The sequence below is a fragment of the Telmatherina bonti genome (assembly GCF_933228915.1).
Source record: "Telmatherina bonti genome assembly, chromosome: 17".
Taxonomy (NCBI): Eukaryota; Metazoa; Chordata; class Actinopteri; order Atheriniformes; family Telmatherinidae; genus Telmatherina; species Telmatherina bonti.
This window is the reverse complement of record NC_136615.1, coordinates 11,854,815-11,870,952: the sequence shown is the minus strand read 5'-3', so window position 1 is coordinate 11,870,952 and position 16,138 is coordinate 11,854,815. Positions and strand designations below refer to the sequence as shown.

At 38.6% G+C, this 16,138-nt stretch overlaps 1 protein-coding gene across 1 annotated transcript in view; it reads left to right on the top strand.

The window, feature by feature from the left end:
- Nucleotides 1-401: 401 nt before the first annotated feature.
- Nucleotides 402-16,138, top strand: part of LOC306767919 (netrin receptor UNC5D-like) — a gene marked incomplete at both ends in the record, with an annotated part of 211,736 nt that continues 195,999 nt past the window's right edge. Inside the window, one exon of the mRNA XM_079256085.1 lies at nucleotides 402-486. Coding sequence (XP_079112211.1) covers nucleotides 402-486 — 85 coding nt within the window. The remainder of the gene's footprint in view (nucleotides 487-16,138) is intronic.

The window sequence follows — 16,138 nt, the reverse complement described above, 5'->3', positions numbered from 1 at the left end:
AGGCAAATTGTCATTTCTCAACAGGTCCGCTGGGCTCGGAACGAGACCTCACTCACTCTACCTTACTCCCTCTCTCTCTCGCTCTCTCTCCTCCTCTTCTTCAGAAAACCTAAAAGCTGCCGGCTCGCGCGCGCTCTGTAATTATTCCGCCGTGGCGCAGCTGAGTGCCGACAGCTCCTCGCGACTTTGCCTCCTTCTGCCCCTCCGCACTGCGATTGTGTGAGCTGAGCGGACGGCTCTGTCAGCAGCCCCCCACCTCCCCCCACCCCAAATACAGCTGGACCAGGGCGTTCGTCGGGACACGGGAGCGCGTTTGGAGGAGTCACGAACCCGCGACAAATGCTCGAGACCCGCGGCAGGTGCCCCCAGGCCCGATGGGGAGGGAGACGAGCAGAAGAGTGATGGGACAGTTCTCGGGAGGATGCTACTTGACTTTTCCCATCCTCGTGCTCCTTGGTTTGCAAGTCCCAGCCGTGGTAGCTCGAGGTAAGAACAGCACCAAAAAAACCCTCCTGGAAGCTTATGTTTCTTCTGTAAACTCAGCAGAAGGTGTGTGTGTGTGTGTGTGTGTGTGTGTGTGTGTGTGTGTGTGTGTGTGTGTATGTGTGTGTGTGTGTGTTTTCTCGGTTGCTTCAGAGTGGTGTTTGGACTTTAGGTTTCTCTAAAGTGCTTTTCAATTCTGACAAGTTTTCACACGCAGCACAGGCTCATATATGTAGAAGATAGTTGTTATTTTGGAAGAGTTTTTTTTTTTTATTAAGTGGAGCTTTTGAAATGAAGTTTCATATAAATATGACTTTGAGGATCAGTTTTACTAAAAAAGAAATTAAAAAAACACACTTTTGAAACACTTTCTAGTTAAAAGAAATGAGTGATCTGTTGACCTGTGTCATGTTTAACATATTACTTCTGATATTTTTCATATTATATTTATTTGCATTTTCTTTTAGTTAAAGTTAAAGAAATTGAGTTTGGACGAAGAGCTGCCTAAATGCAACTGAAAAAAGATGCCTTGCTGATGGCTTGATTTGCATGCCAGCTTCCTGCTCACATACAGCCAACAGCGTGGGTTATTGTTTCACGCTATTGTTCTCCATTTAGCTTGGTGATATATGGAGGAAACAGCTTTATGGAAAACATTCAGTCTGAGTAGAAAGGGAAGATACAGAGATGTTGTGCAGAGTTCACAAACGTCTCGGTCACAGAATTGATGATCATAAAATCTTTTCCTTCTGCTGAATCTGCCCTGACCTATTGGCATCCATTTAGTCCATGTGGCAGTGCAACAAAGTTGCATTTGCAAGTCAATTAGTTAACTAGCCCCAAGGTTTTCATTTTTGCATCCCCGAGTTTTGAAATTAGCTCCTACTTGGAAATTTGCATCGCATAAATATTAGATTAAGCATTAGTATCTTTAGGGCAACTTTCCATGTAAGGATCAGGAGGGTTTTGTCATTTCTGTAAAGTTCGTCTGAGAGGCGCTGAAAGATAACCTTTTAAAACTGGCTCAGAATTGTATTTATATGGCCAGCATTTCCACAGTGCCTCCATTTACATGTAAAACGTTGCTTGGTCTTTAAAAGGAGTGAGCAGTGCCTGGGAGGGGGGGGGGGGGGGGGGCTGTGAGTGCACGGAAGTAAAATGTGTTTCTGTGTTTGAGGATGTAGTTTATATAAGCTGCATAGGTGCATTTTGTTGGTTGGGAATGACTCTTACTCAGGCTTTAAAATACATATTTATGTTTTGCTGTAATGTGGATGTCAACAGTCAAAACATTATGCAAACATTAAAGGACATGCAAAGGAAAAGCACATCTGCACGTATGAATTGAATATAAAAGCAAGGCTGGGTTATGGAGTGGCTCTCCATAGCAACATCCATGTAGATGTCAAACCAGTGCAGTCTGCCCGTCAGCTGTCACACATAAAACCACTCCAAAAAGGAATTCTGCATTACTCAGTACAGGGGCTAAATAATGACTTAAATTCCCCTTTTTTTTAAAAAAAAAGTTTGATTTATTGTAACTTTTATCTATCATGTCAAATTATGATGACATGAAAACAGATAATTGTTAAGCAGTACATACAGACACCATGTCCCACTAAAACAGCAGTATATCTTCGATACTTTAGTTTGGATATAAAATACCACTTTATGAGATAAAACTTGGAATAAAAAAGAAAAGCACAATGCAGCAAGTTATCACTGCATCCGACTTTTCATATTTAGTTTTATTTTCTAGTTCTTTACGGTGTTAAAATGGACTGATTCATCCTGAGCCCTTGATTTTGTTTTTTATTTTTCAAGACAAGGTTATTTGTGGCACATTGCGTGTGCAAGACAACTAGAAGTGCTAGATAAGTAATAGATTACCAGCAGGTATGAGCTATATTTGCTGGATATGATGCAAAAAGGATCTGTTCACAGTATGTTGTCATTTTTTAGGAAAATAATACTGAATTGACTGTAAGACCCGTAGTTACTAGCCTAGCAACAACTATGCAGTTTAAAGGTATTATTTATTTTACTGGGATTATAAATAAGATTATTGAAGATTTTTTAATAATGAACACACACACACACACACACACACACACACACACACACACACACACACACACACACACACATAAAGAAAAGGATCTGTTTGGGGTTTACCACCTGTCCATATTTGGTTGTTGTAGATTAAAACATGTGAAGTTTTCTTTGTATATCTGGGAGCGTTTCTCACAGAGCTGAGTAATATTAATGTCACCTTTTGTTCTCGCATCTCTGCTCTGCGCTGTCAGATGCTGAACAAAGGAGGAGTGTACATGAGAGGAGATATCACAGCAGTCTCTCAGCTGAAATGCAGAGATCCGTCATGAATTAGCCAGTTAACATAAATACAGTTTTTTTTTTCTTCATGTTTCACATTAACGGCAGCAGTGCAAAGTCTCTCAGAACGATCAGGCTGTTGAGCTAAGACTGAATCTTTGGCTTTTATTTTTGTGTGACAGGGATTCTCATCTGCCTGGCAGCCAAGTCTTTGAACTTTAGGAGAAACACAGCAACTCAAATTCCTCTTTTCGGTGTTGTGCTTTGTAGTCGATCCATTTGCACTTGCCTCACAGCATGGCACACGGAGCCCAGTGCGAGTTGTCCATTTCTGATTGCACCTCACTCTGCTGAAAACTGCGGTCTGCCTCGCTCTCCGCCTTGCAATTTTTGGGGAGTGGCATTGTTTTTGAACATCTTGTAAGTGCTTTATCGATCCGTAAAGTTTGAATCTGATTTGCAGGTAGTTCACTAAGTTATCCAGGGGAAATAGCCGTTGTCAGTAACGCCATGCTCTGTGTTTACACTCATCTTGTGCATATTTTATCCTTAACAAGGGAAAAAAGTGTGAGCTTTGTGTCAGGAAGTTTGTGTGAACTGCATGAGGCTTTATTGCAGCTCGTGTGTGTAGATTTGAATATAAAGCGTTGCAATTTATTTCGAATGAATCCACATACGTAATTCTCCTGCTGTAAATGTGTAAATTTATGAAAATTCATCCTAACAAATACGCACTAAGGCTTTTTATGAAACTTCATATTTATGACCAATTTCTGATCCCCTCCATACTCAGCGGTATAATGAATAGACTTGAGGCTGATTAAGTGCCACAGGGATGGACTAGCATGCAATCAGTTTGGGACTTTTGATTGGATTTGTCAAAATATAGATTAATGGCAGCCTTATTCTATGAAATGGGATGTGTGAATGATGGAGAAAACTGGGTGGGCTTCTTCATTTAAAACATCTATTAGGTCCTAATGAGTTTTGTAGGTTTGTCAGTGTGAAATCAATAAATGTGGCCCCCTTGGTCTGATATGGCAGCATGGAGTTATGAAGCCCTAAGAAAGCCACCATCCCTCCACATCCAAACACCGGAGGAGAAGCAGCAGCTTTCCATTCATAATAACAAGTGGCAGATTGGCCGTAGGTAAAACCTTCTAACCTCCAGATTTGTGTATATTATCATGCTTTTCACAGCAGCTGCAAACCCGGCACATCATTTCTTTTACTTTTAGTATCATAAATTTCCTTTTGAGTTGAATCAAACTGAGGAAGCACTTGGTAGCCGAGGCCGTGTGGTGCAGCATGTGCAGTCCGGAGTTCCTCCTGCGGCTGAAGAAGCATTCTGATCTGAGCACGGCCTGAGTGAAAAGAAAACTTGCCAGAAAACAAGAGAGAGAGGAGAGTTTGGGAAGGGGGTTAAAGAGCAGTGGAATAGTCTCTGCCATGTTTTATTTATTCCCCCTCCCAAAAAAAAAACAGCTGCTAGAAACTTTCTGGAGCCTCAGCTTTGATTTAACTGACATTTCCCATGAAACGGTTTCCACGGTTGTTTCTGTGCTGTAAGAGATCGCAGGGTGGTCATGTTGCCCAGTTTCACTGTTGCATTATTCAAAGGGAACCCATTTCTCTATCCAGCCCATCAAGCCCCTCTCCCATCATTTCTTCTCCACATGGAGAAGGAAGTCAGCTCATCTACGCTCAGAAGAGGGACAGGACATATTTTCTGCTAAAAACATGTATATTTTTAGATGGACAAACGAGGTGAATTATCATTGAGGGAAAATTGAGCTTTCCTCCAGGTTCTGATTAAAAACACCAACTGTGGGAAACAAATAGTTGGCATTTTAGTGTTGTTGAGACTTTACAATGTTCCGGAGCTCCTCATTTCACTTTGCAGCTATGTTCTCTTCTGATATAATTCTGTTTAAATTACAGGATGAAAACTCATCAGGCCATCTGTGGGGATGTGCCGATGTGTCGGCGCAATTTGCATCTGTCAATAAGTATCTGTTGCTGCTCAGCACACAGTTCCAGCAAGTTCCACATCCATGAATAGCAGGACAAAATTTTGCTTTTATTGATCATTTCTAATTGTTCTTTTTATGGTGAATGATTGCGCAGACAGAATCAGGATTCTAGTTGGACAGAAAAAAGAGAATAGAAACTAGACTTTGTGCACATTTTGGCATTGAAATTCTGCAGAAACGATAAGTTAAAAGATAATAAGGCTGTTGAGATGCTGGTCCAGAGGGAAATTTGAAGAAGTGAAGGTAGGGGGGGTGACATATGGAGAGGATGGTTGTCGGCCAGTTGTGAAGATGGTGGGTTGATTGGTGGGTTGATCTTGGCTCCCTCAGTTGTCAAAGTCCTTTTCAGGAGACTAAACCTGAAAAGAAGGCACCATATGAATGCAGTCTAGTTGTTCTGGCTGCAGCAGCATGTTCCGAGGATGCTTGGCTGGGTGTGGAACTTGAAGATTACAGAAACCAAAAGGAATAACAAGATAAACAGCAATCTTAAAATTTTACACCTTAAGACAGTTGAAATTTTAACACAACCGTGTGTCTGTACAACATAATGACCCCCCGGCAGTGGCACACAGCCAGGGGGTCAGCTTAATAAACCAGCTTAATAAGCCAGCTTAATAAACCAAGCTGCACCTTGGTTTATTAAAGCAAGCAAAAGTAAAACGTTTCCCAAAGTCCAAAAGAAAACCTGGAACTATATGATAAAGCCAGAAAATTAAATCCCATTTTTCCATTTTAGGTGTAATGTTTGGTGGTGTTTACATTTTTTGGTCAACATAAACTACTGAGATGGGTTTCTTCATCAAAATTGCATACTGTGGATGATAACCAGCAATTTTATTATGTTATATTCTTCACATGATTAAATAAAGACAGCAAATATCAAGAAAAATTAATATTGCATGAATGCAAAGTTGCATTATTTCTTTTTTTTACATTTTTGTCCTTTTCATGCTGCCTCTCTAAGAATTCACTGGGAGTCATTATCTTTTGTTTTCATTCTTTAAGTTCCTTTTAATTAAAGATTATTTTACTTAACATAATTTTACTTCAGAAAAAGAACCATTTAAATGACTCATTGAAAGCTTAATATTACAATGTGATTCATTTGCATAAACGTCTGCCTGGAACTGCACCCAATACCATTCTATACATAGTAGCAGAGATTATGGGGTGTAAATTAAAATGTGTTTTTTTTTTCGTATTAAAATCATAACTACAGCATACTAAATTTGTCAAGTCTTATTGTTCACAAGCTGCACTATCCTAAGAATTAAGGTCTTGGTTCAAAACTATTAAACCGATAAGCTTGACTTATTAAAATTATGTAAATGAAAGTTCAAAGGGGTGAATGTTATTACTGAAACTGGTGTTTATGAGAAACGTTCCTGCAGCTTTAACAGAGTTGGCAACATATTTTGTAGTCTGTTCTTTGTTAATAAGGAAGAGGGAGGAAATAGTTTGTAAAACAGCAAATGATAAAGTCTGAAGAATTAGTTGAACCTTGAACCAGAGTTCCATTAAATGGCCGATATGTGCAGCTTCATAGGAGAACATCTTTGCAACACTAGCAAACTGTGGTAGAAGTTCTTAATCCAAATCCTTCAGAACAGACAAAGGACTCTTTCATTTATACATGCAGTTATCTTTGATTATATTTTAAAATTTTTAGCATCTCTTGAATAGGACGTGTGTTTCTACGAATGCATTATTTTATACTGTGTGAAGAGATGGAGTGTTAAGTGTTTCCATTTGAGTTTCCTGCTGCATATTTCCCTCTCAGCCTTGTCTTTTCAACCTTGAAGCACTCTTTAGTAAGACCTAGCATTGCTGTCATGTGTTTTCTCATAACGCTGAAAGGAAAGCCTTGGGGGATAACTGCCCATCCCAAATGCACCATTCAATGCCTCACTGGCTAACTCGAGGCCATAAGCACAAATGGGAGATTCAAACCATTCACCATCCACCTCAATGCCAAACGCTCTCCAGCTCCACTCACCTCCGTCTCCCCATTTTAGGCTGTTTCTTCCTCTCATAGCTTCCAGTTTGTGCCGATGGGTTGCACTGTTGTTTCCTATAAAGTGCATTTATTTCATAATAACCCCATCCCTTCATCCGTTCTTGTTGTCCACTCTTCTCTTGCAATTCCTTTCTGTGTAATTTGTTTCAGTGGAGTGTTGCTGTGACAAATGTTTCGGTTCTGGTATCATTTCTCAACTCTCCTGACCGAAGGAGAACCGGGCATGAAGGAGGAAGAGAGAGAGCGGAAGGGGGGAAAAAAAAGGAAAGAGAGTAAAAAAAAAAAAAAAAAAAAAAAAAAAAAAAAGATGGAGGGGAAGGTTACAGTCGCAGAATTCTTAAGCAGCGCGTGTTATCAGTAACTGCCAGAGCCGTTCGTCAGTAACGGGGAGCACCTGTCACCGCCCTGACGAATTCATTTTCAAGAGTAATCAAAAACAAATACATATTTAATGAATTAAGTTGGGAGGGGGTTTAAATGTGGGCATTTTCTTGGTGGACACGACAGCGTCTTGACATGCAGAAGTAAACCTGGTCTTAAATAAGTTTTGCTGTCCAGAGATATTAATTGAAGGTGATGCAACATTGGAGTGTTTTTATCTTTGAAGCCTGATGTTGTGATTTCCCAGCAGGACTTTGAAGAGATGTGAGCATTGATTATATATGATATAAATGAATGTACATCACAATGTATTACATTTTTAAATTCAAACATAACACAGTTTCTTTTTTCATTAATCTAAAAATATAATCCTTAATTTTAATTAAATGGGAGCTGTTGTACATTCAGGCCTAAAGGCTTATCTAGACCTAATGTCTGAAGATAAATGCAGGGATATAAGTCATCTGCTACACTTCAGCTGATTAGGATTGTTTGCCCTGCAATGACACATATGTGTATATCCATGTTTGTTTATTTTTAATTTTCACAATTTATGTATTTGGAGTGTTTTGATAGGAACATGATGGTTCTTGCTTATTTTGTGTAAATTACTATATTTGTGAATAATACAACTGCTGTCTTACTAAGTGATCTGCTTCTTGTCTCAGCCAGGAGTTTATTGCAAACCTAATTATGTAAAGCATATGCTATTCTTCATAAAATGTTCTGCCACTATATCATACTATTCTAACTAAGTAGGTTGTGGCGATCAATGTTGAGTTTATGCAATGAGCAAAACTGAATTTGAAAATGAAGTCACTCATGCTAACTTGAAATGTAAGAACGCATGCTTTTTGCAAAAATGCAGGTAAGATGACTTGAATTTTGACTTTATATTTTTTTAATCATTATTTGAAGTTATACTACATCTATCCCATGCAAGCAATAGTGCAAAATGGCTGGTTGAAATTTTGCAAAGTCCTTTGTGGGTGGTTTTAATTTTTTCCTCAGTATTTCAGTCAAAACTCACTTGTCGATTCATGTCAGGTTAGCTCTTCTTCTACTACTAGCAAGGAAATCCAGTGACATAACCTACAGAAAAGGACTTCACTTGGCTATTTTTCAGGCAGCTTTGCAAGTCTTAGGTGGCCGTTAGGTGCTTTTGAAAGTGCCAGAAATGTATGATGGGGTTTATAAGAGTCTCATTTGGCATATAAAACCTGCACAAAATGTCTCTGAAGTCATGTGTGATGGAAAGTCGTAAAGCCAACAAAGCTCTGTTATCCATAAAATGAAACAGAAAGCAGAATTTTGTGGGCTTTTGAAGTCATCTTCCATGTTTCTTCAGAAGAAATCCTCAGTAATGCGGACAAAGAGAAAAGATTCAGAAACAATGTCTTTGAAAGGTGCAAAGCTTAATGCATACAGATATACCTTGTAAGAGCAAAAGCCACAAATGAGTCAAAACGATCACAGATCACAGAACTGCACAACAATCTCAGATTAACTGCACAAATTGTCCTCAAGAGGACAAAAGAAAGAGAACTTTGAGTCTGTACATGCATATAAGAGATGGTGACACAAAATACAACAGTTTGGGTTATTGTTCTCTCAAACTGTATGAACTTTAGCACTGTTGTTACCTCTAGCTCTGAAAAGAGAAGCCAATACAAACATAATTTTTTCAAGCCCTCTTTTCATGAAATTGTCAGTACTAAATGTCGCTAGGTGATGTTACATGAGAGATACGCTAACAACACTTGATGCAGCTGTCACGTTTTCATCCAGCTTTCTTTTAGGTCTTTTTTTTTTTTTTTTTTTTTTTGGTGTGTTTTTAACAGAGTTAAATTTTCAGCACATTAACTCATTTGCATTTTGTTGTAGACTTTATTTTTAAATTTTTGTTTTGCAATGGCACACAGTATCACAAGAAAACCATCTGTTAATAATTAGTGTGTTGCCTGACAACAATACCCATAAACAAACTGGTTTTGTTGTGACTTTGTGTATAATGAAATGTAGAGAAACATGAGTTGCTTTTTTCTGTCAGTGGTATTTGTGAATTTCTTTCCTTCTGATTCAAATGTGAGGATAGTTTTTCCCTTTTATGACTAGAACAAACGCATTATATATTCTTTGTTGCTTTTTTCTTAACTATTTGGAATTAGGGCTGGGCGATATAACTAAAATCTCATATTCCGACAAAGGTCATTTTATATCCCTGTAACGATATACATAACGATATAAAATTGTTTGTGTAATTTTGTGTCAGTCATCAGATATGTGTCAGATGTGTTTGGCAACGGCAGCAGTGATCTTCCATCTGCGGGAACTATGACCGTATGGCGTTTCATGAATACATGCCTGTTGCAGCGTTTGCATCTGGAGTTTATTATGAGCACTTTCGCCACCATTTGACGCTGTTTTTATAGCTTTTGCTCCTTGACTCCTCTTTATTCTTTATCCTGATTCTTGCGCAGGTGATAAAATGAGTTAGTTGTGTCGGAGTCCGTTGTTAGGACTGTGAGTTGGTCTGTTGTCGGTTCCACGTCGATCTTTTTATAACCAAACCACATCCACAAGACAGAAATTTCCCCTTTTATGAACAAGCTCATCAGTTTAGGTTGGCTGGTCATCTTTTAGTGAATTATCCTGCTCTGAAACATGTCTGCTACCGTCTTTCTTTATGCTTGTTTATGTATTGCAGTGTGCATGCTGTAAAGCGCTTCTTGACATAAAATACTGCAGTAAAACACATCATCGTGGTGTAAACGATAGAGCTTCATCTGAAGAAATAGACATTGTCAATTGTCTAAATGCAAATATCGTCAGATCACCCAGCCCTATTTGGAATATAAAAATGTGTTTTTAGAATTAAAATTGAGTATTTAAGAAATAGATAGTAAAACTAACGCAAAACAAACAGAAAACCTTGCATTGATTGCATTCATCCACCAGCCAGTCAGTTAAGAGATATTTGGCTACAACACAAACATTTCTTGTCACAATTTATGGAGGGTCATCAGCAAAAACTGATCAGCTGTGCTCTTGCCTCTCTTGAGGACATTTACAACTCGCGCTGTCTTAGGAGCACCCAGAGACCCCTCCCACCCTGGTCACAATCTTTTTGAACTGTTGCCCTCAGGTAGACTCTTCCGGACTATAAAAAGAAGAACAAACAGACTGAGAAAACAGTTTCTGTCCCAGAGCTGTCAAATCCCTGAACTCTGTTTTCTTTAAGCAACAAGGAAAACAGAGTTCAGGGAGCTGTAGTTTTAGAGCCTGAGAAGCAATTTTGGTCACATTTTTATCTTTTATTCTAATTTAGCACAATCTTATCATATTTGCAGTGCTTGTTTTTATAGTGTTATTTATTTTTATTTATTTATTTTACCATGAGAACTGCTGCATCAATTTAATTGTATTTGTGCAATGGCAAAGTTTATTCTGATTTAATTTAATCAAATAAACTTTTTAAGTTACATTTTTATAATCACATTTACTCTTCGTGTTATAGTTGTAAAACTCTGGATTTCTGAATCAGTTAATTGGTTGATAAAAAACAAGTTCAAGAACATAATAAAAAGTGAAAATACAGTAGTTTAGGCACACTGAAACTAAAGTCAACAGCAAAATGTTTCAGCAATTATTGCACGGAGAACTCAGTTTAATAGGGGATTGTTTGTAAATAATATTTTCCAATGTCACTTTAACAATATAATCTGGATTAACTTTAATTTTTCTTTCAGTTTTTTTTGCAACATTGTCAATAATTTGCTATTGTTGTTTCCTCACTGCACCTGAACCTTCTGTATAGTCAGAACAGTTGTTGTCGCGTCTTATTGATTTGTAAATGTCTTACACTCACATCCATATAGACTCAAGATGTGTGTGTATACCAGAGCAGTAGATACTTCTCCATGATTGACTCTTATAATTACCCTTCTGATGATTAACAGATATTACAAGTAGCTAGTTTTGCAGTAAAAACTTCCTCATTCCCATGCTGGTATGCAAACACGCACGGCTAAGCCTCTGTACACATGATGCGTTCACTTGATTGGAAAATAATCCGATTTTAAAGCATGATCTGCTGGTCACTGGTTAGCCTGGTCAAGCAGAAAATTGGCCGATACAGGTCGCCTGCTAAGCAATTGGTGCATCCAAGAACGTATGCTGAGAAAAAAAAGAAAAAAAACATGACAGAATGTCTAAAAGTTTCTGGGAAACCTTGCAAATGGACATTTAACATGTTTCAAGAACACAACTGTGCATTTATAAGCATCTTACAGCAGCACAGGGGTGTTGCTGCTGCTGTTCTGATACTGAGCAGAGCGGGTGCTGACATTTCTTGCTAAACCTTTTTTTCTTTTAAATTGCTCATTTTATCAACAATTTGGTTAAATTAGTAAAACTCCCAGCTCCTTTGGTTGCAACAAGACAGATTACGTAAGTCAGCAAGTTAAAAAAAAAACTATGAATTATAATTAGGTAAAACAACATGAATGAACAAGCTTAGTAAGGCAAAGACTCATGAATAAACCTCCACATTAAAAGCGATACTTTTACCTCATTTCATCATAAATGCACTGCATCTGCAGTTTTTCCTTGAAGAGAGCCTAAGTCAGGACATTTTGGTGGTTTAGGCTGGAGAAACACTAAGCAGAAAGAGAAATCTCCATGGAGACACACCTGTGATTAGCGGGAATCACATTCATTGTTCAACTCTTTCTTTCTTGTGCTTTTTACTAAAAAAAACAAAAACCTCACAATGTGTTTTATTTTTAATAAAAGTGGACATACCTTCACTTAACAGCTCATGTGCCAGCTTGACTGCAGGTTCAGCCCCTTTACAGACTCTTTCTGTCCCCTTTTAGATCCTTTCAGCCGTAATCAACAAACACAGGGCAGCAGGTTGCAGCCGTCATATCAATCATTTCGTCTGTTCCAGCTCTTTTCCCTATTCCACTGCTCCATGTTAAAATGTCACACTTCAGTCACAACTGGGCTTTTTCTGTCGTTCTTTCCATCTCCACCTCTGTCAAGTAAACCCTTACACCAGCTAGTGTCGCTAACACCAGTGCTGCTGCTGTTTGCACATGATGGTGTGAAAACAGCTTAAGACTGAACATGGAAATGTGCATCCTAATTATAATCTGAAAGTTTCTTTTAGTTTGTTCTTGAAAGTGGTCCTCCAGTGGTCTCCATTGTTGCAGATTTTGTTTGTGTATGTGGATCCACTTGTTGCTGTTCTTCATCACACAAATTTTACTTTATATTCCGTAGAATCTAAATGAGAAAGTAAAAATTCTCCATGTTCCACTGATTTACATTTAAATCGGATGAATGAAACATTTTAGGACTAAATGTAAAAGTACGTGGGCACGGGATTGTATTTACATTCCTTGACGTTTTGGACACTCCATTTTTTGTATTGACACTAGTTAATGACTATAAGAGCAGAATTTAAATGTTTATCTCCCACAAGGTGGTACACTTTCCTGTATTTTTTCCCAGCACTGATACAAGGTTATGCTTGTGTAACTTTGATGAGGTTCTCCTTCAACCAAGGACTCCCCTTTGTCATTAAGACCGATAACATCTATTCTGTGCATCGATGTGGCTACATTCATTTAAAGACTACTCTTGTTTCACCTCACAGACAGCACAATCAATAAATAGCTTTGCCCATTTCACCCTCATTTCATCTCGATTCGCACACATAGTTTAAATAAGAATAAAGGGCCTATGATGTATCATCACAGCTCCTATATACAGTGCATGAGGAATTTGATTCATTTCCACAGGTTGTGCTCCAAAACCAACATTGACTTTATCCGAGAGTCATATATTTCTGTGCAGCCACTGTTTAAACTTTGCTGTCATGTAATGAAGGAATAGAAAAAAATGCACATTTAACTTGAGTATAAAACCTTCCACGTGGATCTAATCTGGCTGATGGTTGGTTTAAAACTGATACCCAGATGTAGTTTCTAGTTGGATATTATTTAACATGGTTAATTGCCATTTTTGCATCTGCTAGCTCATGGATAGGACCAGCTGCCTCTGACTATTTTGAACAGGCACTGCAGCGGGCAGCCCATCCCAATTGCGAATGATGGACCCACTATTTACACCGTAGATGCACTTTCAGGAATGCAGCGGCCAAAAGAAGTGTTACCAATTAGCCATGCTGCTAGCATCTATTGTTACAGTAATAACGCCATGCTGCCAGGCTTGCAGAACGTTTTCATATCTGACAGTCATGTGTCTTGTTGTCTGGCTGACTCTGAGATAAGGGGACCAACGACCAGACCTAAACAACCTCAAACCACAAGCGAAGTGCAGAAAAGGAGACTTTAGTTAACAGGTACACAACGTAATGGTTAAAGTTTCAGTGACTGTAGTATGTTTTACTCTACTGAGAGCAGTTTGAGAAGAGTTAATAAAGCTTAAAAATAATATATTTACTCCACATTGTTGATATCTTTTCTTATATTTAATCATATGTTTCATCGTATGAGATATGATTTTATTTTTGTGGTGTTCTGACTGATTTATAAAAAAAAACGTTCTCTGCGTGTTGTATCAAAAATAGTATCGAGCACCATCCTTCGTATCGGTAACAAGTTTGAAGTTTGATTATTGTGACAATCCCAGCTTGGTTTTAGATGAATTTGGAAAGACAGTCATGAAAGTACTGAATACCACAAAAGTTCTAATTTGTCCTGTGAGTTTTCCTCTAAAACTTACAAAAAGGCATTAAGTAACTCGAGCCAAGCTTCACAATAAGCCGTCAGGCTTTATTCTCTGTGGTTTTATCTCTTGCGGTTTACATGTATTACTCTTATAACATCATCACTTTGCTGTCAAAAGTCACTGTTGAAATTGGTGTGATACACTATGCATTAGATGGCTGCATATCTACAGTACTGCTGCAGGATGATTCTAGGAATTGTTCGCCTGTCACGGTCTCCAACCAGAACATACACGTGCTGACAAGAACCATATTCAAAGCACTGAAATGTAGAAGCATCTGAAATTGAAATGTCAGGTTGAAATGAGCCTGCCATGAATTAGAATGTGGAAGTAGAGAAGGCGAGCTATTATGCAGCAGAATCTCGTGTTGACATTTTTGTGTGTATTGTGTTTACAGAGTGTGTCCAATACTTTGATCCTACAGTGAAAAAAAAGTGTATTTTCCTCAGAAAAGAATCAAGCTTTCTTGTGTGCGTAACAATGAGTGTTTTATACTTCGCCTCTTAATCACCCATCTTGAGAATTGCCAATATCCAGATATTTTTCTCACATTTTTTCTGTGAATATGTGTGTTGTATGGCTGTAATCGAAAGCAAGGCCTGATAAAATGTGAGGATAAAACCCAATTACCCAACAGGCAGTCTGAAGTCATCTCCTATTTGTTCCAGCCATTGTCTCCCCAGTCTACTTCTTTTTTATCTTGATTTGTATGGTTTACTCAAAGACCACCACAGCTGATTGTAATCTTTAGATGAAAAGAAATGAGATTTTCGGGGGGGGAAAAAAGTGAACAAACTGATGTGATAGAGAGAGCTAATCGATGCCAAGCTGCATGCACACTGGGATTCTCTTTTCTCTTCATCGTAATCTTCCAGTGAGATTGTGAAGTTTGTATGGCCCAGCTTTCTAAGGGGACCAATTAAGGAACGGTGGGGCAAGAGTCTGAACCACTGGCTCCCCTAATAGCCTACAGGCTGGAGTGGTCCTGATCCATAGCCAGTCGATAAGATAAGCCTCCCTAGTCCCAGCCAATGAAAGCAACAATCAAACTCTATATATCAAAGAAAAATGAATCCAGACGGGGAGAAATATGCATGCATCTGCAAAACTTAGTTGGATTTTTCCATAATTCTGCGTATTGCAAGATGTTATGTAAACAAATATCAATAATACATTGAAGGAATGATTTGGTCTTTCTTATTTAAATCCCCCCAAAAAATGTAGGAAAGACCTCGATGCTGTTTTCAGAATGAAAAAATAAAAGACAAGCCACTTTTTTTCTTTTATTTGTACACCATCTCAGGAGTGTAGATGTGTACGTGTTCGCTTCATGTCTTTGCTTCCAGCTGAAAACAATGTTTGCTGTAGCCCTCAGATACTGAGGTAATATACCGCTGACATTCAGCTCTCTCTCCGCTGACCTACAAGGTGTATGATAACCTACAGAAACAACGGGTTTGTTTTCAAGGCTAATGGAGAACACACCCGAGGCACACAGAAACCAGCGACGTTACCCACCATCCCCAAGGATTCCTGCTTGCTCTCGCCTCCAGATAGTGGAGTCTAGAATGGAATGGGACTGCTTTTATCAACACACATACAGTCTTGTTGAGAATTTTAAGAGACCATGAACTACAACCAGAGAATTTGGAATACCTTGCAGAAAAAAGTGTCAAACTAATTTTGTGTCAATCAGATAAAAACTGTTGAGAATCAGTTTAATAAGTTCTAAAGTTTCTTCCACCCGTGTGCGGCTTCTTTCTACCGTTTCTTCCTTGCCGACTTTAGTTTGCAGGAGTTGTTTTTGCAGTAGATTTCAGCTCTGTCCAAAGGTTTTGTAGGGGATTTTGGTCAATACTCACTGCTGGCCAGTTTTAGATCAGGCCCTCTTTTCCTTTACAATCAGTCTTTTGTGCTGGTGGATGCAAGCTGCGAGTGGTCCAGGAGAAATCTTTGACTCGATTCTAGTTTTTCTGGCACTGAGAACACAATTTGCTCTCAACTGCCTTGGTAATCTTCTGATTTCTTTACTTCACTGATACAAGTTGTGTCTCTACTATTCAAGGCAGCAAATCAGCCACACAGCATGCTGGAACCTCTGCCGTATTTTATGCTGGGTATATTTGCC